We start from the raw sequence: 22,838 nt of genomic DNA, 5'->3' as shown, positions 1-22,838 counted from the left end.
TCTGAGGGGATTCCGTCAAGCCCAGGGGCTTTTCCCCCCTGCAAACTTGCAATTACGAGTTCCGCATCCTTAGTTGAGAATAAATCCCCCTTACAGAATACCAAAGGGATTGGTTCAATGGCCATTGTATCCCTACTCTCGGCATACTGGGGTTTAAAATATTCGACCCACAACGCCTCATCGACATTGTTGTCGGGATTATTAGGGGCGCCCCCTCTTCCCCATTTCACAGTTTTCCAGAAAAGTCTGGAATCCTTTTGTCCTGAAGCCTCGAGTAACTCCTCCCAGTACTCCTCATCCCACCGCTTCTTAGCCTTGTGGATACTATCCTTATAGAGTTTCCTGGTGGCGCTAATCGAGGCCTTGTCCCTGCTTTTGAGAGCTCTGCCCAACTCCAGTCTGGCTACCCTGCACTGTTTGTTGAACCAGGTCGCCATTGTAATTGGTGCTTTCCTGGTAGTCTTTGGAGGCTTAGTAAAGTGCGGTTTTATCAAGGAGAAGAATGTGTCGTGTATGTCAGCTATTTGGGCAGAGTCTGGTGTTACCTTGTCTACTTTTGCCATGGCATCAATAGCATTGACTGTCTCCATATTAATGGACTCCATAGTGGACGAGTTGGCCAGGACGTATGGCCATCTCACCCGTCTTAAATCATTAGCCATAACAGGTACACTCCCACTACCTGAGACTAGGTTAGTTCGTACAGCCTTCCACCATGAGTGGGATACACAGAGGGGGTTATGGTCGCTTTCTACTCTCCCCACAATTTCCATGTCGCCCACTCCACATCACAACTCCAGGCTACAGATGACATAGTCAATCCTACTTTTATTGTGCCCATTGTCGAATGTGCAATTGCCACCTTGGTCACTTTTTGTTCTACCATTGAGGGCCCTCAAACCATACTCCAAACATAACGCGTTCAACAACAAGATGTCTTTTGTCCAGCGCTTCACGGGTGTGAGGTTTAGATTTGGGATGCCCCAAAGGGCATCTTCCTCAATTCCTATTGGGTATGCATTGTTTTCTAAAGGCTCAAAAGTCCTATTCAAATCACCAGCCAAGATTACTTTGTTTCCCAATGACCGGGATTCAAGGGAGGCGGATAGGACCTCTAGGGTGGGAGAATTCCCAAGGCTCCTGCCCCTAGCATATATATTGTAAATGTCTATCATACCACCCTTTCCTACGGTTAATCTCAATAATTGTATGTCCTTGCAACCTAGATCAATAATTTTTGCTTTGACATTAGAGTTTTGTTTGATCCAAATTGCGAGGCCACCCATAGGTCTACCCCTGGGGCCTCTCGTAGCTGGTATACAAAAATTTAAATATCCTTGGAGATAAATTGGGTCAGAAGCCCACGTCTCTTGGAAAAGGCACATTTCGAATCCATTTACAAAATCAATCCAATCCTGTGACAATAGTCTGGCCCCCAACCCCGCTATGTTCCATGAAAAAAGTCTCTCCAGAGTGTTTTCTATGCAAGTGCCCTTTTCGTTAAATGCCATGGGCAAGAAATCATCCAGCTTCCCACCATCACAATCCTCTCCTAAAACAATGTTTACACAATTTACATCTATTCCCTCCTTCATACAAATAGTGGTTGAAATGCCTAGTTCCCTAGCACAACCTACAGGGCTTACAATGGGGCTCCCATCATTCACCTTCACCACTTCAGATGATGGGCTTGTTTCGACTCCGATGTGTGTCATTGTTTCAACAGGGTTACTCCACCCAGCTTTTTCCCCATCCAGATGTAATTGCGTGACTGATCTATGTCAGCATCCCCATCTCATCTGCCCCTGGCCATTTTGGGGGATAAATGCTGGTATATAGCAATTACTTGGTCTTAGTATGGGTGCAGCTATGGGGCCAGCCTCTACCCCGGTATAAGGACTGGACCTCAGTGGCTCCCTATATCCCCCTAGGTGAATGACCGGTCTGGGATAAAAGAAAGTGAGGTCCACAACCCCAATCCCACCTATATTAGTATTCCAACCAGGTCCCGTTATCAACCCCACAACCCTTGGATCCTGGAAGTTAATTATAATGCACTCACCCCCCTGCTTTTTTAAAGTGTTCCCTATCCAGTTAACCCTTCTTGCCCCAATTATCAAGCCATCCACTCCCCCTGGCAGGGGTCTATTGACGCTAAGCCAATGCATGGCCTTGTTTTTCAGCATGTCATAGGTTTCTCTTTGGTCCTCCATTAGTGGTGGAACATTCATAAGTATGGCCACATATGGGTGGGAGTCCGGGGTGAGCTGTACTGGGGGGATCCTAGTCGGTGGTTTAGTTATATGGGGTTCTCTTTGAGCTTGCTCAGGAGGAGCACGGCACTGTATAAGGATGTTTTCCACTGCCACAATAGAATTAGTCCCGTTCCTGGTACTAGGGGCATCCCTTGTGGGACCACCACCCATTGCTATCTGGGAGGTAGGCCCTCCCTTATTCCCGTTGCCATTGCTACAAGGGATTTTACCCTTTCCTGACCCTTTGGCCGCAATTTTCCCCGGTCCGGTCGGGAGAGGTGTGGCATTGTTACTAATAGTGGTGGGCAGGTTTTTCACACTATCCTTACTACCCTTGTTGGCAGTGTTGTTGGGCTTAGTTTTCCCACTATTGCTAACGACGTTAAATCTGATACATCCTTGCTATTCCCCCCTTTATTTCCCTGAACAGGAGCAACATTTGCAGGCGCAAGTTGTGAGTCTACCAACGCGACTCCTTGGTCTTTATCAACTATCTGTTGGTGTTTCCCAATCTCACCCATTTTATTGCCAGCCTTAATTAGTGATTTAATAGAAAAGAAATTGTCTAGGCTAGCTTGTTCTAGGTGGTCAAGTTGTTCAGTTAACTTTTGCAGTCTAAGCTCTACTGGATGTAGGAGGGAACGCATTATTTTTTCCACTTCTACCAGGAAGTCATGTTTGGGAGATGGTGGCCCCGGTATTACTAAGCAGGTTGGATCTACGGCTGATGCCACCAGTTTTGCAGGAGGCACCATAGTTACAGGGTCTAGTTCTGATTGGGCTGCTATGTCCTCCCCCGTTGACATTACTAGGTCATTACTTGACAATGGTTTGAAACCCACCTTCCTAATCTTTCTAGCAGGTTTTTGGGGTTGTAATTTTTTGGCAGTAACTCCCCATTTCCTTTTCACACCGGGCTTTGGTTTAGGCACTTCCAAATACACACTAGATTTTACCACATCACCTTTCTCTTTGGATAGTTGGCTAGTTACATCAGATTGCTCAACAGATGGACTAGTTGCTACGGAGACTAGTGGTAAAATGTCAGTTAACTCTTTGTGGAAAGATAAGTCAAGTAATAAGTCCTGAGTGGCTGGTAAAACAATAGATGACAAAGGTGTGACCAGCGCAGGAAAGTTCAGACCTTGATTTTTATCAGGCGGGTTTTTCAAAAGCTCAATCGATAGCCTACGCCCAGCTCGCCTTTCCGCCAGTGCTATTTCTTTATCTATATCCTGTGGCAAGCGTTTGAAGTAGGAATCAAGGGGGCCCATAACAGCCGGCTCTGCCTCGGCCATTGAAGGTAGGAGGGTAGAGGTGCTTGTTGACAAAGCCATAGTAGAGGAATCCCCCCTTCAACCCACCAGTAAGCCCACGAGATACACAAGTCACAAGTCAATTGCTATATCAGTGGGTAGGTCAATACCTGGGCCGTAGGTGTTGATGTCCTGGCCCAGCCCGGCCTCCTGCGGCCCCGGACGGCCACAGACGGTCCCGCCCTTGTCCCGGGCTTCTCCCGGCGCACTCCCGCGCGCTCCCGCGCAGCGGTAGTGTGCTTTACTTTTGTTAGGTATGGACCAATTGAAGGTGAGCTTTTACCGGCGTCCGATGCTCAGGGGGCGGGGCTAGCTGGGAGAGCGTGCCAGGTGTTAGAAATTGGCCAGCAGGGACTCCTGGGCAATGGAGTCCCCGCGCTTGCTCGCAGCCCTGCTCTGCCCGGTACACCCCTAGAGAGATTGCAGGTGACACCAAATCCGCTCCTCGATGCGGGACCCGCGAAGCGGGTTCCGCGAGTTGTAGCGTTTCACAAATCCAATTTCCCGGGTCCAGAAAACCAGGGACACACGGAACAGCTCAGCAGAAGGGCTCGCAGCACAACACGAAGAACAGAGAATCCCACAGGTTGGTGTTGAAGGTGAGCTTTTACCGGCGTCCGATGCTCAGGGGGCGGGGCTAGCTGGGTGAGCGTGCCAGGTGTTAGAAATTGGCCAGCAGGGACTCCTGGGCAATGGAGTCCCCGCGCTTGCTCGCAGCCCTGCTCTGCCCGGTACACCCCTAGAGAGATTGCAGGTGACACCAAATCCGCTCCTCGATGCGGGACCCGCGAAGCGGGTTCCGCGAGTTGTAGCGTTTCACAAATCCAATTTCCCGGGTCCAGAAAACCAGGGACACACGGAACAGCTCAGCAGAAGGGCTCGCAGCACAACACGAAGAACAGAGAATCCCACAGGTTGGTGTTGAAGGTGGGCTTTTACCGGCGTCCGATGCTCAGGGGGCGGGGCTAGCTGGGAGAGCGTGCCAGGTGTTAGAAATTGGCCAGCAGGGACTCCTGGGCAATGGAGTCCCCGCGCTTGCTCGCAGCCCTGCTCTGCCCGGTACACCCCTAGAGAGATTGCAGGTGACACCAAATCCGCTCCTCGATGCGGGACCCGCGAAGCGGGTTCCGCGAGTTGTAGCGTTTCACAAATCCAATTTCCCGGGTCCAGAAAACCAGGGACACACGGAACAGCTCAGCAGAAGGGCTCGCAGCACAACACGAAGAACAGAGAATCCCACAGGTTGGTGTTATAGGTGGGCTTTTACCGGCGTCCGATGCTCAGGGGGCGGGGCTAGCTGGGAGAGCGTGCCAGGTGTTAGAAATTGGCCAGCAGGGACTCCTGGGCAATGGAGTCCCCGCGCTTGCTCGCAGCCCTGCTCTGCCCGGTACACCCCTAGAGAGATTGCAGGTGACACCAAATCCGCTCCTCGATGCGGGACCCGCGAAGCGGGTTCCGCGAGTTGTAGCGTTTCACAAATCCAATTTCCCGGGTCCAGAAAACCAGGGACACACGGAACAGCTCAGCAGAAGGGCTCGCAGCACAACACGAAGAACAGAGAATCTTTATCAAACGTACCTAGTTCTGTAGGAAATGCTTCTGTAATAAAAAAAAAACAGAAAATGGTAGATTAGATCCCACATTATCTATTAGCTTTTTCAATATATCTTTTACCTTTTCAGTTAAGGTTCAACTACAATTTACACATTTAGATGTTCAATCTGTCAGTCTCCACAGAGTGGGTATAGTTAGATGGTTAGTTAGTGCACCAGGGCATTGCAGATAGAAAAATTATTTGTTATTCACAAAGCCAACAGCAACATTCGAAAAAATAAAAACAACCATCTTTTATGACCCCTTTGTTGCTGCTGACCCAATAATAGGAGCGTCAGCAGGAGGCTACAAGGTGTTTATTTCCTCCATTGGCTGTAGGCTGTTGAAGAGTCTATCCTCTTTAAAGTGCAAGACGTACCGGTATGGCTAGCACATAACAGCTCAGTATTACTTTGAGTCTCAATTTTTCTCCCTCTCATATTGAGCTACTATTTATAGTATTCACTGTGATTGACTACCTTAATAATCCCCATGTAAAGGTCACCTCAAGCACGTTCATTCTATAAACACACTAGGTTAGTTCACAAAAATAGTAGGCTCAAGTGAAAAGTAAGTGCCAGATAACATTGGTAATACTATTGGGAGTCTTAAAAAGAGCAATACAAACTGACTGGCAAAGCAAATAATATCCTAATTTAGAATTCATTATGAGTGAAAGAGTTGAATTCAAAGGCTACTAAAACAGTACCCTAGGCCCAGACTAACTGGTCATCCTTTCAAAGGAACAACAACATCTCCCCACGCCCAAGGACTTTGATCTGGGAGCAGTTTTCATGACTCATCAGAACTGGAGCGCTTTGAGTGCAGCAGCTGAAGACTAATGCAAATTAGCTTTTAGAAACCTTATGCAGGGAAAAGGTAACTTTGCAAAAGTACCCTTTCCTTATTAGTTATTAAACACCTGACTTTTCTAGCTGCTTTTTTAGACACAAATGGCATTATTAAATATATTCGTGAATTCCAGTGTTTCTCTATGGAACAGACAGTCTTCATACAATGAGAACAGCTTTTGGGGGCTAGTCATTGTATAGACATGGTTAACATTAAACGTCTACCAGTCCTAATTTTAAATACCATACACTCTGCCTTACGGGCCTCTACTCCTCAATAAGGAGGACATAATATTTAAAAGGAGATCCTAATCTGTCAGGTCAATCTGTAGTGTTTAAACTGCTACAGTCAGGCCACAATGGTAGGCCAGAAGCCATGTTTTACGCTGTAATATACTTATAGGTAAATTGAATATGCCAATTAGGGGTATACCAATTTTACGACATTGAAAGGAGGAGCAGAGGTACTTTATCACTCGGTAGCAGCGGTAAAATGCACAGAGTACTACAGCCAGCAAAAACAAATGGGCAAAAATCTAGGGGTGCACCAATCAAACGATTGCTCCACATAAATATTCTGCACCAATAGCAGAAAGTATCCCCACTAATCTTACTAGGTGGCAGCGCCTTGAGACCCTAACGGGTGAGTAGCGCGCTATACAAATTTGCCTGATTGATTGATTGATAGATAGATACATACTTTTTCAGGCAGAGATCACAATTCTTCTGCAAAAAGCAAGAAAGTGACATTAATCAAAATGCAAAGGAATATATTCACGTTACTTTGTGTTATTAAATGCTTTAACTACACCAAATACATCTCAAACTTTATCAGCAGGATTGGATTTGCTCTACAGGAGACACTTTCCCATCCTGATCGCAAGGAAGAATTACCAATTAAATTCCCTCTGCACTTAGCACGATATACCTTTTCAAAATGTGTGGTGGTGGTATCAGCACACCAGAGAAATAATTTATATAAAACAATCTATCTTTTCAGAAACCTGAGCAAGAATTTCAGACATCTTCAGGTCCTGAGGCTTCACATCACACCTATGATCATTGAGCTTGGTACCAGTGTTTCTGAACTCTTACATTATGATCACTGCTGCAAGATTGCAAGGATATATTTAAAGGGGCATAAAATCGGTCCACCAGCACTTTGTATGCCTTCATATGTGAGAGGGTCTGCATCTAGTGTGTGTAGAAGAACACCAATCACATGCCACCAAGAGGCTGCACTACCATTTCAAGTGAACCTCGGGCCCCACCAGATTGGGCCATGCTTCTTTTCAGCATCTATTATGCAAAGCAGCTTTCTTAGTAATTATTCTCTCAGCCTGCAGGTATAGGGAGATACAAGTCATGAACTGCTCATTTTTCTCCATTCAAACAGGATGGTCGTGAGAACCCATTCAACTTCTCAATCAAATATTGTCTCAGATTTCTATGCATTCCAGACTATTTCTCAGCTCGATTTCTCTTAAAAACCTTTGCTTTCCAGTGGAAAGATTGTTACAAACACTGAATGTTAGGAGAGTTGTTTGATTATACTAAAGTCATGCACCCCAGGCTATCACCATTGCTGTCTCAATTCAGGAAGGACCTCAAGACCTGGCTCTTCGACTGAACTACAAAGGTCTCCCCACAGAGCCTTGAGACCCTAATGCGCTATATAATACACTGATTGTTTTTTGATTGATTGAATCCGGCATTTGTTAATGATGGTCTAATTCATACAGGTTTATCTACACCTACACAATCGAATTCCAGATAGAATGTGTATTACATTGCTCAGGAACCTCACCTTTATCTTAAACTCACACAACCTTGCACATTGCAGTAGACATAACGCATACACTGCTTTTTGATGTTTGTAACTTGGAGGTCCGAATATATGTTTACAAAACAGTATTGTTCGGATTGGACTCTAGGGTAGATGTCCCGGTGACCTAAACTGATTTGAGGCACCACTTAGTAAAAGTTATTCCTACTTTTTTCTATACAGTTGCTTCCTCTATCACATTTTAGAGGTCATGGTTTTGCTACTGAACTTTTTGCCTTAAGCTCCGAGATGGTGATAGGGGTTTTAGGCCTCTGGGCACTTTAGCACTGTGGCCCAGTGTAAAGTGCGTGCGGTCTCGGAGTACGTGTGGTGAGATTGGCCAGCCCTCTCATAGGAATGCATGGGGGATAAGTGTGTCCGTGGTAATTCCTGGAGTGCAGGGTTGAGTTTAGTATGTACGAACTTGTGAAGATAAATGCTGCAGAATGGTGTGCACAGATTTATGGTGACTGGTGGAGAAATGCCACTTTTAGAAGTTGGCATTTCTGTGTGCTATGTGTCTGCCTGTCTGATGTGAATTGAATGTCTGGCTTGTGAGTGACAGTAGCGGAGAGGTGTGGGTGCCTCCAGGAGGGGCAGGGTGAGTCAGAGTTAGGCTGAAAGGGACAACTGGAGTAAGAGTGGTGGGAGGGGTAATCCCCTGACTCTGAATAGGATGGTGCTTCCCTAGTGAATGCTGGCTCCACCCCACTGTGGTGTGTCTGATGGCGAGCCCCCCACCTGACAAAGGGGAAGAGGAGCTTCAAAAACAAAGTGCTCCAAATCCCCCTGAGGAAGCTGGGATTCTGATCTAGATTTTTATCTTACCAATCTCGGGAATCCGGCCGACCAGATCTTTTTACCTGCTTAGAAGTGTAGAGGGAAGATTTCCAATTTCATCGTAAACAATTTTACAACCCAAATTCAAATTCGAATTAAAGAACCACCGACTACTAACTAAAGTTTAAATCTGTATTATAAAGCCAAAAATAATTGGATGTACAAACATCTCAGCAAAAGGTTTAGGAAATAAACCGGCACTAATACAAACATAATCCTACGCAGGAGTCTCGGACGACTCAGAATGAAAATCAAAGTCAATTCAAGAAGCATTAAACATGCTATAACAGCCCTTACTTGAAGTCTGGACTGCATTTACAGAAAAGAAAAGGAATTTGGTTAGTCTGTCCCTACACTAACTCTAAGGTGACATCACTACTTAACATCCCTCCCAAGCAAGGGTAAAGGTGTCAGCAGTGAAGACTTACTAAGAAGTACACTCACTTTCAGTAAGTAGACTAAGCTACCGAGCTCGTTCTAAGATGTTCCTTGCTACATCCGACTCTGCCTTAAGTTCTCCAAAGTCGGCTCTAAGACTGCCTACATCCTGATTTTCCAACCCGCTGTCTACCTCAGTCTACTCCAATCTGCCCTCCACCTCAGTCTACTCCAATCTGCTCTCCACCCTCGGGGTGCTGTCCCTAATACAAAATCCCAAAATCAGAAGGCACGCCCCAAACACGCCTCTCTGGGCAGGTGTCGGTCCATGGATTTTTCCAGCATGGCATGTCTCCATCGAAGTCCGTTGAGGTGTCCTTGGGTCCCAGGCACCTTCACCGCCAAATGTTGCACTCCCGCATTCCTGGATACTCCTCTGTACTTGCGCTTACCATCCTAACTCCTAAAACAATGGATCGTTTCACCTAACAAGCTACATGGACTTGCACCTACAAACCGAAATACGTGAGAAGCCGCCTTGCACACATTCGGAGTTACATTTCAATATTCGCTGAGACAGCCTTTCCCAAGGAGAAAATCATTTCACGTTCAAATAAGGCTAACTAAAGAAATAACAGTTAGGCCTCTACTGGCTTCTTCATGTCCCAGGCCTTTACACGTTTAAATGCATTTCTAATATAAAATGAGAATTGCAATTCTAAATAATTTCAAACGCATTAGTTGATTTCATTTCTAAGGCAAAACATTTCTAACGTTAGCATCACTCCTTTACCTCACTAAGCAACTTATACGTGCATCTTGATATATGGCACGTCTAACTTAATGCAGCATTTTACACATACAACATCAATTTCCCGACATTACCTAAGGCACGTTCTTTAATTAAGGCACTAATTTAGACTTAAACTAAAATAAGCATACGACTACACATTTAACATGGTCCTCTAAATATGCGGGTGCTGACTACTCGAGATTATGGTGCACCCCTACAATTTTTCAAAATAACATGGCGCTCTCTCAGTACCCCCTTTGATGACCTGTGTCATCACATCTACACCATCCTTAGGGGCAAGAACCGACTTAAACAGAGGTTGTTGCCTCTCTCCCTCTCTTAAGCAACTCCATGTTTTTAAGACTTCGATATTGACTGATATTGATTGTCCTGCAGTCTCTCCATTTGTCTCTCTTTCACTCTCATCAATCTCTCCAGTCTACTTGACCTATACTACTGTAAGCTTGTAACAAACCCCACAATCCAATCACACATGCCACAACTATAATGAAGGGTTTCAACACAAAGCCAAGGAAACCTTTTCCAAGGTTTGCAAGCCAAAGCCCTACCGTGCTAAATCCCTTTCCAACTTTTTCCCCACACAGTTTCCTCAGTCAAGTCTTCAATATCATAGTGAATCTTAGTAATTTTACTTATATATTTCTCCAGATCCTTGCTATTATCTGGTATATAAGTGCAACATTCTTTAACCTTCAAAAGTTTACAGACTCCTCCCTCTTTCGCTAGAAGGACGTCTAAAGCAAGACGATTTTGCAAAACCATTGTCCTGATCGATAACATCTCACCCTCACCCAACACCAATGTTTTGGCTGTATTCATTAACAATTCATCCACAACAGTCGCCAACCTTCTGATCTTCACATCATTCAAAATCACTGCTAGAGTTGGTATCATTGCTCCAAAAATATCTCCAACCACAGCTGCTGCACTTTCTCCTCTCTTCACTCTTACATGTTGTCCCCCTTCCAATAGCTCAAAGTCTTCTGTATGATATATCTTAGGTAAAAAGGTTTGCTAAATAACAAGTTCCATACCATTTCTCAGGCAATTGCACATAAGCATTCCTCCCACAGACAAAATACACGGTTGGAATTATCTGCATCACACTCTGCAAAAAGTCTTTTGCATAATACTCTAAAGTGAAAGTATGCTCACACGTGGTGTGCCCTACGTTGACATTCTCATAATATGTGTGTGGTCTATGAATGCACAACTTCCCTTTCTGCACTTCATCCAAAGCTATTGGACCATAACTCCCCTTCGACTTGTGTAACTTTTCTTCATCGGTCCAATCCACTCTACCTTGTCCTGAATCTCGCAACTGCTTTTGTTTCCTGTATCTATCTTCTACTTGATCTATGAATTTCTTCTCCGTATCTGACAACAGACACGTCAAGATTATGGCGTTGAGCATACGCTGTGTCCAAATCCTGGGTCGGAATGAAATACGTTCTAAGCCTATCTTCTGACTTGTAATAATCATACTTATTCAGATGCTTACAAGCCGGTACTTCGGGAAGCACTGCCTTATAATTTGAAAAGAAATAGTCAAAATGATTGCGTCCATAAAATATGCCAAGCAGCAAACTACACAAAATACCATATGTCAATGGAAGATGATGGTATCTAATACCTTTGTCTACTGAAGCAGGCAACTGCGCACACACAACAGTCCTTCGCATCCATTGCATCAATATACTCATACAACAACTTCGCATACGCATTAAGCTCGAAATTACCTCTAGACAAAACTGCATGTAACCTACGACTCTCCTCTAGCAGCAAAGCTCTCTTGTCTCCTATTTTGACCCCTTTCTCGCTAGGAGTAGTAGGTGTAGGGGTCCCCACTACCTCCACTGCCTGCTCATGTGGTACCAAATACGAAACTACAACTACTAGAATAATGAAGAGTATCACTCTTCCTATAAGTGTACCTACAATGCACCTAGGGCTACGATTCGGGTTTCCAGCCTCCATGATACCAGGACTGTTTTCAATTCTTTGTTCAGCAACATCACTCGAACATCACTTTTTCCTCCTTCAGTTGCTTGAACTTCTAGAGCCACACCTCAGAAGCTGGAAGTCCACTTTTAATTTCAGTTCCTTATTCACAGTAACAAGAGACAACCCTAACCCTTCTCCGTCCTCAATGGGAAGTCCCTAAGTTTCTTCTTCTTCCACTCGGGCCTAGGTTATTTACATCAGCTTAACAACAACAAAGCAACAAAGTCTTTTTAATCCATAATAAGATTTAATCCAACCGCTTCTAGCACGTATTCTAAAAGTTCAAGATGAAGAACAATAGATTCATGTAATGGTATTTCAGGTCCAAACGTAGGAAAAATCAGTCTACTCAGAATCAGATGACTAATTCCACTTAATATCGGAGGATTCGGAACTGTGATGGTCAGTACGCCTTTGATCTCAAGTCCTGGCACCAACAAAAGCACATCCAGCTTGATTTTAGGACTGGTGCTGATCACCGTCACTGACCTCAGCCTCCCCAATTTCAACACACCTGGCATCAGTAACAGGGTAAGTCCACTCAGGAGTTGCGTATCTTTGACAAGGCACCCTCCTTTGCCTTGATCTCCTCAGACCTCCACGAGCTTGCCCTTCTTCACCTTCGTCCGATTCAGACTCCTCAGACACAGGAGCAAGATCTCTTTCGGAGACCAACCTCAGGTTCAGTCGCCTCTGTCTCTTCGGCCACTGCTCCTCTCCGCTGCTGGTTCTCCTGCTTCTCTCTTGCTCACCCTGCTCATAACTTTCCTCTGCAGAGTTTGGCTCTGGGTCACCTCACAGTCACTTCCTCTTTCCGTGCAGTTTCAGCACCAATTCGGTCGTGACCCTCCTCAGCTTGATCTACTGAGCAACCAGCTTCGTCAGACACCCTCACAGCTTGGCTTGTCCCCTCCTGCGGCCCTGACACATCAGCTGGATTTTCAGTTGGGAGAGGAGCTGTTTCTTCCAAGGGTGCTGGAATTGGACGGGTATGAGAAGCGTGCACCATGTTCGGCAACCCTCCACACTTCACAGCAATGTTCGTGGCCAGGATAACTTGGTAAGGACCTCTCCAACAAACATCCAAAACAGCTTTTTCTCATGTGCTTCCAAACCAGATCCCAGTCCCACGGACTCAGGTCGTGACAGAGGTCTCTTGTAGCCGGGACCACAGCAGCCTGCACCTGATGGGACACAGATCGGACGACATCAGCGAGTCCCTTGCAATAATCAAGAATCAGATCATCTGTGAGGCTCAGCAAGGCTGTCGATGGCACCCCTGGAAACCTCATTGCCCTCCCCATCAACACTTCATGGGGTGAAAGACCTGTTCTCCTGTCTGGGGTACTGCGCATTCTCATCAACACCAAGGGCAAAGCATCAGGCCATTTCAGAGACGTGGATGAACACACTTTTGCCATTCGAGCTTTCAAAGTCCCATTGATCTGCTCCACGATTCCAGAAGCCTCAGGACTGTAACTACACTGGAGTCTCTGATCAACATTCAGTGCTATACAAAGCATCTTCATGATTTCACTATGGAAGTTTGTTCCTCTGTCCAATTCCAAAGAGGTCGGAATCCCGAATTTTGGTATGAGTTCCCTCAACAACAGCTTAGCTACAGTGAGTGTATCGCGCCTACGAGTAGGATAAGCCTCCACCCACCTTGAGAACACACACACCACTACCAGGTTGTACCTCAACTGATTGCACCTAGGCATCTCGATGAAATCCAATTGTATTTTGTTTAAAGGTCCTCCTGACCTCCCAATGTGACTCATGGTAACCGTAGTTCTCTTTTCGACAATCATTTGTTGACACGTCACACACCTCTGACACACAGCTTCCGCCACCGCATGGAACCATGGGTTGTACCATGTCTGCCTGAACACTCGCACCATCGCATCTCTTCCCAAGTGTACTGCACCATGAATCTGTCTTGCCAATGGGCTCAACAACTCATCCGGCAACACCGCTCTCCCATTAGGTGAGACCCATATGTCCACATCTCCCTTCACACAACCTGAATTAATCCACACATTCTTCTCTTGGTCTGATGCCTGTTCCTGTATACACTTGAGTTCATCCCAAGTGTCTGCCATGGCCAACATCATGTTGAACTCGGTTCTTTCTTGGCTCCCATCTATGTGTCCCTCAGTAAAAGAACATCCCTGTTTGGCACAGAAACGTGCAACTTCATCCGCATAGCGGTTTCCAAGTGACACAAAATCTGTCCCCTTTCCATGAGCCGTGCTTTTTTACAACAGCAATTTCTTTGGGACGTTGCAAAGCTTCCAAAAGCAACCTAACAAATTCCCCATTCAGTATGGGTGATCCAGACGATGTCTTGTAACCTCTCTGGGACTATAACTGTACGAAGTCATGAACCACACCAAACCCATACTGGCTGTCGGTGTAGATGGGGATCTGAATTTGGTCTGCTGCCAAGCAGGCACGAGTCAAGGCAATGATTTCAGCCACCTGAGCGGAGTATACTCCTTCCAGGCATCTAGCTTCAACAACTCCTGTAATGGTACATAGAGCTAACGCTGCTCTCAACTGACCTACTGTAGCAGGGTTTCCGTTCTCCCACAGAACTGTGCATAGAGATCTAGAACCTTAGTGAATTAGGATGACCCCAAACTCACCTTAGTATCAGAAATTCCCTTACCGAGCTAGCTACAGTGTCTCATTGGTCATATCAAACTCCCAATGACTTCGACAAACCGGAACATGAACTTGGGTTACCTCAGGTATCGTGGAACACATGAACACTCTTTCGTTCTATAATCATTTCAAACCACAACAGGGAGTAAAAGAACACACGTGCAAGTTTGAAATATTTATTTTTCAATGCAAGGTTCTCAAACGCAGTATCTTATATAATACCAGAATACATATTATAAAAATCAGAGTTATCAGCATAGTCACTAATCCATAGTAAGCGAACGGTGATAGCATATTATAATGCAAAAATCTATATAAATCTGTATCACCTATATTTTGCGCACCCTATTTAGCATACTATATTATATCTAAGAAGGTCTCATTTGGGTTTTAGCAGGGCGGGCCCATAGGAGAAGATCACATCATCAGCTACCAGCTCTCTTCATGCGAAGCACCATCAAGTGTGTTTTTGCATTCTCAGTAACTCTATCTTAAACCCGCTTAGAGCCCAATGTTGGCAGCAACTTTATTTGTGTTATGTCTAATGTGGTGCGAGGATCAGGCCTCCCAGCAACCTTGTGTTAGGTTATTCTTAGAGGGTTCAGCTCACAGTGTGCAGACAGTGTACCAAGTGTACCAAACACAACTGATATCAGAGCAATAACATATTATTCTCAAATAAATCACATCTTTCGTCTAGGTTGAAAGCTACAATAACAATTAGGTGTCGTGTGCAAACTGAAGCCGAAGGAAAATATGTTGTTTAAACATTTAATAAACTCATGCTAACTTAACACAATATATAGAAAAACAGTAACTATATGACACTACACTGTCTCTTGAGCATGAACCATCAACGAAGAATATTTCATCAGGGTCAGACAATGGTTCATCGACAATGTCCAGTCTCGGCTTGGTGCAAAGTACAGTCACATCGAGACAATCGTGGTCCTCACAATCTTCATCAAGTGCGTTTGGCAACGGCATCAAGGTAGCAGGATTCAAAACAGAACACCTTTTGAGGGTCACATTCTCCGCAGCAAGTATAACCTGTCATAGCGGGTGAGCCTATTATTGGTCAGGTGCTGTGTCTTGGTCCTTGTCATCAATAATTCATCAGAATGTGGAACATATACTGTAAGCTGGTGACCCATAACAATGCTCACACCTTTCAATGCGGACACCCATTGCAGCAACGGATTTGAGACATACGGGCAACTCTCAAGCTACTTGTTCTAAAGTAGCTGAGAAGTAGGCAACTGGTCGATGGACACCTTCATGATCTTGTAATAGGACTGATAATGCACAACCTTCTCGTTCACAGCAAAACAGAGAAAAAGGCTTGTTGTAATCAGGCATTCCCAGCGCCGGAGCACGACAAAGGTCCTCTCGCAACTCAAGGAAAGCCTTCATACAGTCGTTGTCCCATGGTGCCGGATCACTCACATCCTTTTGCGTCAGTCTTTGCAAAGGCTTTGCTTTCAATGAGAAGTTGGCGATCCAGTGACAACAGTAGCCAACCATCCCTATGAACATTCTGACCTCTCTCGGAGTTGAAGGCACCACCATGTTCATGATTTCCTCTATCCTGTCGGGTGACACCTTCCTCTTTCCCTTCTCTATTCGGTGAACCAAATAATGCACTTCATTCAAACAGTACTGTAACTTATTTGGCGACACCTTGTGTCCATTCTCTGCCAAATGATTCAGTAAAGCAATGGTATCAATCCTGCATGCATCCTCAGTCTCTGACGAGACAAGGAGATCATCTATGTACTGGACAAGAACAGAGTTCTGTGGCAGTACCAGACTCAAGATTCTTCTTCAGGATCTGATTAAAGATCGATGGACTCTCTGTGTACCCCTGAGGGATACGACACTACGTTATAACACTGTTTTCCAGCCGGAAAGCAAAAAGGAATTGGCTCTCCTCATGCAGGGGTATCGAGAAGAAAGTCTGACAAAGATCGATCACCGTGAACCACTCAGCCTCGCACGAGATCTGAAACAGTATTACAGATGGATTTGGTACCACTGGACAACAGGGAACAACTATGTTGTTCACCCGGCGCAAATCCTGCACAATCCTAAATTTCCCACTCAGTTTCTGCAATCCCATAATAGGCGAGTTACATGGACTGCCCATTATCTCCTTCAGAATTCCCTGCTTATTCATGGACTCAATCACAGGCCTAATTCCTGCAATTGTTTCTGGCGTCAAATTATACTGGGGTTTTCTTGGGAACTCGGCATTCTGTTTAACCTGGATCTTAACTGGCTCAAGAACGGCTTGAGGTCTATAATCCCAAACGAGCGCGGAGGTCTTCCAACTCCAAATTGCTGTCTTGTCCTCGTTTCAAAATGGCAACCAAGGGAGGGATATCCTTTTCTGTCCAAGTCCCACAGATGTGGAACAAACTTCCGGAGCTCCTCGGCAAAGAAAATAATCTTCTCCACTTTAGGAAGTCACTGAAAACGCTTTTGTTTAGGAAAGCTTTCTGTTCCATTTGAGGAATGTTGTTATATCTGTACCTTCTGTTCACTTACTCAGCTGTTGTTACTGCTTCTATCATGAGCGCCTAGAGACCTTACGGTGATTTGGCACTATACAAATCTCAGATAAGAATAACTCCTTTGATCAATCCGATATCTTCACCGGTAAAGTCCCACACTTCCTGTGAGACTGAGTCTCTTAAGTCAAGTGGAAGTTCCTCCATTGTCAAAGCAGGGTACATTTCTATGCACACATGCTGATTTGCGACTTTAAAGGAAGCATCATCATCATTTGTTTGCAGTTCTACTCCCTTGGGGGTGCAGTAGATGGTACAATTGAGTTTACACAGGAGATCCCTCCCTAGCTAACAAACAGGACTCGAATCGCATACCACAAATTTGTGTCTATCCTTAAACGCTCCTATTTTCACAGGAATTGGTTCTGTCAAAGGGCTTGTCATTTTCCTCTTTGCAACACCTACAACTTGGATCGTTTGTCCCGAGAGAGGTACGTTAGGGATTACTGCAGATCTCACAGTAGAACGGGTAGCATCAGTGTCAACCAAAAAGGTGGTAGGGTGACCATCAACATCGGCTTCTACAAATGGTCCCCTCTGGTCTACCTCCAAGACTCCCCACTCAGGCACAGTTATGCCAATGGGTCTAAGTAATAATCATCGCTCTCATCAAAGAAAGGCATCTGCTGGGAAACCCTAGTCCCTGACGAGACTCTCGGTGGCTGGGGAACTTGCACTCTAGGAGCCGAAGTCCCCCTTTTTATCGACTTGGGCTTAGTCACTGTCGTTGCTGTTGCCTGAGGCGCCTGTACCTGAACTACCTCTTCCTCCTGCTGCTCTTGATTTGCTGGATTGAAGGGACACTCGTGTCTCCAGTGTCCAATCTGATGACACTGATGACACTCTGTAGTCCTTTTCAGAGTTGCCAAATCTACTCTGGGTTTGGGTTCCTCTCCGGTTCCCCATCACTGCAATACCTGGCATATCTCAGTATTTCATCCAGCTGCCTGTTCTGCCAACAAATCAAATGCTGCTGGGTCATGAGACAAATCTCAGGTGTCAATCCTAGGACAAACTTCGAAACGACCGGTCCTATGTCTTTTGGGTCCATTACATCCAACCCATTGTACTGCTTAAAGACTTTTAACAATCTCTCATAGTACTCATGCACAGTCTTCTTTGGTTCCTGAATTGTCCAATCTATTTTCACCCAATCAATATCCTGTGGTGACACTTTAGACTTCAACCACATGATCCCCTGTTCATATTTTTTCATAACAACGGGATGGGCCATTGGTGACAGCTTCTCTGTCTGGTTTGGAGGTGGGCCATTCAATAGCAATCTTACATGCTACCCACAAGTCTCCCGGAACCACAATATCAAACAATGTATTCAAGCCTATCGACAACACCTTCGAAATCTTGACAAACCTCTCAATCTGCTTGTACCATTCGACTGGCCTTTCTCTCAACTTTGGGAAGTTGTTTGTGAATGCTGCCAAATTACCTCTACTCCAAAGCGCATGCACATACCATCTGTTAGCAACCTCTCGCAAGGGGTAGTTCCCTATTCCTGGTGTTCCCCTCCTGGAGGAGGCATCTCTGTCACACTCCTTTTAACAATCTTCCTCTTGGACCATCTTTCTTCCCACTTGTTGAGCCTCATCCACACTCTCATCCCTATGATCAACTCTCTAAAGTGAGTCCTCAGTCCAATTAGTCTCTTTTCATCTAAGTCTTGAACAGTGTACTGCAATCTGTGGCTACCTTGTTACATTTTTGTTTTAGACAAGTCCATTTCATATCTATTTGCCAATTCAGTCAACTTCTTATGTGCTGATCTTGCTTTGCTGGTCACATCCTTTACTACAAATAACAATTTGTCTGGCTCATAAAGGTCTACTCTCTCTATGGGGAGGTTTCCTTCTACAATTTCGTCCACTTCTGCTTTTAACCGCACTACGTCTAACCTCTTTAACTTTATTGCTGCTCTCAGTGTCTCTCGACTGGATGGACCATCCGACTCCCTGCATTAACTATCTTGTTCTTGGCACCTACTCATTTAAGCTGTACCCCTAAGACTCATCCTATTCCGAGTCATCCTGTTCTCGGGACACCTATTGTCCCAATCCTCTCTGGCCCTAACAGTTTGATTCGCTTCAGGCGCGTCCCACATCCTCAGGTCGGGTCTCAACTCAGCTAAAGACTTCGGCCTCGGACCTCTCAGATCCATGGGTCCCCTCGATGAGTCTGCCATAGCTGGCAATTGCGTACTCGATTCCACAGGCCTTGGCAATCGACTGAATCCCCCTACTATACTGTTCCTGCCAAAGCTGGTACTCCCTCCTATCTTTACCTGTGGTGGATTTCCACTTCTCACCTGCTCTGGTTTGTACACTGACACTATGGGACCTTTGGTAACAGGTTCTTTAAGAGCATCCGGCATCCTCTGAGAACTGACACCCTCTACATTCTGCATTTACCCTATCAAGATCTTCCCTGCTACTTCAGTACTAGGTGGGGCTTGTGGTTCCCTAGTTCCCTCTGTCAAAACCAATTCCTTCTCCACAGTCTCCGGATTATATGGAGGTGGTCTCTCAGATAACATCCTTTCTAGCAAACTGTCGTCGGTGTCACTGTCGTCATCCTCAGCACTCTTCTTCTGAGCGTCACCCGACTTAACCGACAGTGGATACAATTTATCCCCCTCAATTATCTGTACTCTCCAATGCATCCCATCGCGCATCTTGGAACGCACTAACTGACCTTTTCACTCTTTCCTGTCTTCGGTCTCTGTTCATCTTGTGTGCCGCCCTAATCCATGCATTCAATGCCTCAAACTGTGTAGGTTTAGGTAAAGGTCACAAAGAAGCCATAATCTATTTCAACTGATATCACCCTTCCAATCTAAAAGCCCCATATCTGGGAAAGGTCAACTCCTCCTTTCTTTCAGTCACCTTGCACCAGTTCTCAAGCCACAATATAGTATGCAAACCCACATTCGTAGCCATGTAATGAGCTAGAGTATCCTCGGGCAGAGCCTCTTCTCGCCCCCCCCTTCCGCCAGCGTTCTAAATTCTTTTCTTTTTTTTTGAACAAATCTTGCAATACTTTAAAACATTTCATGATGAAAACCCAACGTTTCGCCTCTTGCAGCGCTCCTTTACATCCTGATGACGATCCACCAATCCCAGCGCAGCTTCACACCAACCGGCCTATCACAGCGCGGCACCTTTTGATGTCACTGTCCTCCGCTTTGCAGCAGCCCCCCTCCTTTACAGTTCGTTTCTCATTCACGCATACGTCCCAATCACACACTGAAATGATCACTTTCGAACAAGCAATCACTACGCTGACTGTACGCCCATAGTCGCGTAATTGTCTACCGAACTGGCAACTGTCTGTCCACTAAGCGACCGGACAATCGCCTCAACTGATAGGTTACAAACACTCAGCAACTCACGACCAGCGTCAGTTACTCACGCACTCACACACTCGTTCCCCCTATCTCGGTCCAGCGGGCAATCGATGGTACCTCACGATTCCTTAAACAATGGTGGACAATTACTCTGGGTGTACGGTACATCCGACCCACTTAAGCTACTCCTTGAGCCTAACATTTTCCCGGGCTACACGCGCTCACAGCCTGATCTCCTTTCATACAACAGGCATTCCAACTCTGCAAGATATCACAACACAATACAAACACCGTAATCTAACATATAACCCTATTCATACTCACTCTCCCGCGAACTGCTGCTTATTCACCGCACCGTCATTCTCCGTCGGTTTCCATGAAATGCCGTCTTCCGCCGACAATCCACTGGGCAATCATCACCTAATTTCTATGGGCCTTGGGAAACTCTTATCCTGATCTAGATCTACCCTCACTCTACGACGTGTGGTGCGTCTGGAATGGAACCACTCAATCACTGGAAGCTTTCCATGTATGGCTTAACAACCGCAGCCCGGACATCAAGTTCAGTCTAACCTTTGATGCCAAATCATTACCATTCCTAGATGTGGAAGTCAAAGCAACACCTGACGGGTTGGCATGCTCACTGTACCAAAAGAAGACGGATAAAAATAACGCCCTACACTTTAAAAGTTACCATCCTCGGAGCCTCAAGAACAATCTTCCCTATGGACAGTTTCTTAGGGTAAGAAGAAATTGTTCGAGAATTCAAGATTTCGACATCCATGGTCAAGCCCTGGTCAAAAAACTACAGGAGAGAGGCTACCCAAGGAAGCTTCTCAAACACTCCATGAAAAGAGCCAGGTGGATACCCAGAGAGCATTTGCTTGAGAAGAGACTTAGACCACCAACGCAGCGTATGGTGTGTGTATCAACATTCGGACCCCACACACACCCGGTTCAGAAAATCATTCTCAATGCTGGGCACCTAGTTGAAGAGGTCCTACCCGATGTTGGAGCACCCGTATTTGCACTCAAGAAGAATCGCAGTATAGGGGAGCAGATCACATCCACACGACCCCCAAAAGAAACGCGACAGCGGCGACACCCAGAGTACAATATTTGGTATGAATCCAGTGAAGGGTCAATGCAAATGCGGTACTTGTTCCGTGTGCAATCTAACAGTGGAGCGGTCTCTCTTTACAGATGGAAAGAAATTCTGGCGGCACGAGGAACATACCAATTACAAAACCAAGTACGTGGTATATGCCATTCAATGTCCATGCCAAAAGGTGTATATTGGCAAAACAACACAAGAAGTCAGACAAAGGATTATTCAACATTGATCCAGAATCAACAACAAAATCCTCACTGCCCCGCTGGTGGCGCATTTCCTACAGAAGAATCACAAGGTGGAAGATCTGAAATGGACTGTGTTGTCAGTAATCAAACTTGCGGGAGGCGGGGATCCTGAAATACGCCTATCCCAGAGGGAAGCATATCTTATTCTTAAATTTGATACAGCCAACTCCGGACTGAATGACCTGTCCGAAATAAACAATCTGTGAGCATCCCCGATTTCCATTTCAGCCTCCATACAGTGTTTCATTATATGGCATGAAAGTCCATTGTAGTTACGGTTTCAGCATGTTTCTTAACGTCTTGATTGACACGTTGCAGTGTTTGAAATGGTCCTGCCAGGCATCCTAAGTGGCCTTGCTTGCAGAAAAGTGGTGGACTACATGTCCCATCATTCCCGCTTACACACGCGGTCATGAGCGGCCCCTTTAATTGAGTCTCCCATGCTCGCCTATGCCAAACGCCGCCAGCGAGTGAAGAGAGCAGTTCGCCCATCTAAATAGTGAGTACAATCTCTGTCGAGCTCACTAGTTCATGCCTTCCAGTGCAGGTTAAATGAGTAGGTGTTTGTAAAATCTAGATCACCCTATTTTTCAGGCATGTTCGCGCTGAATATTGCCGATGAATTCAGAAGCACTTGACCGTGCACTACAGACCTCGGAGCTACGATGCCGGTCGCTCCTAACTAAGTGAGTACAACGTCGGTAAGAGTGACATCCTACGCATTATCTGTATACGGTGTGTAGTAAGAACTAGCGGGCATACTCATTAAGACCTTCCACCTTCCCCCCCAGGTTGGCTCCTGCAGGAATCCGCCTACAAATCACGGATCTTCCGATAGATTTCCTATTACTTGCATAAATGACGCATCCCAATACAGGTATGCCCGTGTCTATGTTGTCAAAAAAACCAAATTGCATGTATAGGTTTTCATTGCTATTCCTATCGGTTACAGACTTCCGGCATGCGTGAGGCCCTCCATTTAACTGCAACGAATTTGGAGTGACAACT

At 45.6% G+C, this 22,838-nt stretch overlaps 1 protein-coding gene across 1 annotated transcript in view; it reads right to left on the bottom strand.

The window, feature by feature from the left end:
• The window catches only part of LOC147717720 (E3 ubiquitin-protein ligase TRIM39-like), a 211,432-nt gene that overhangs the window by 43,837 nt on the left and 144,757 nt on the right, over positions 1–22,838 (bottom strand). The window contains exon 6 of the mRNA XM_086924503.1: positions 5,150–5,170. Coding sequence (XP_086780629.1) covers positions 5,150–5,170 — 21 coding nt within the window. The remainder of the gene's footprint in view (positions 1–5,149; positions 5,171–22,838) is intronic.

This window comes from Lissotriton vulgaris, chromosome 5, assembly GCF_964263255.1.
Source record: "Lissotriton vulgaris chromosome 5, aLisVul1.2, whole genome shotgun sequence".
Taxonomy (NCBI): domain Eukaryota; kingdom Metazoa; phylum Chordata; class Amphibia; order Caudata; family Salamandridae; genus Lissotriton; species Lissotriton vulgaris.
Note: the sequence above shows the minus strand (reverse complement) of the source record. Positions and strands in the feature narration are given on the sequence as shown.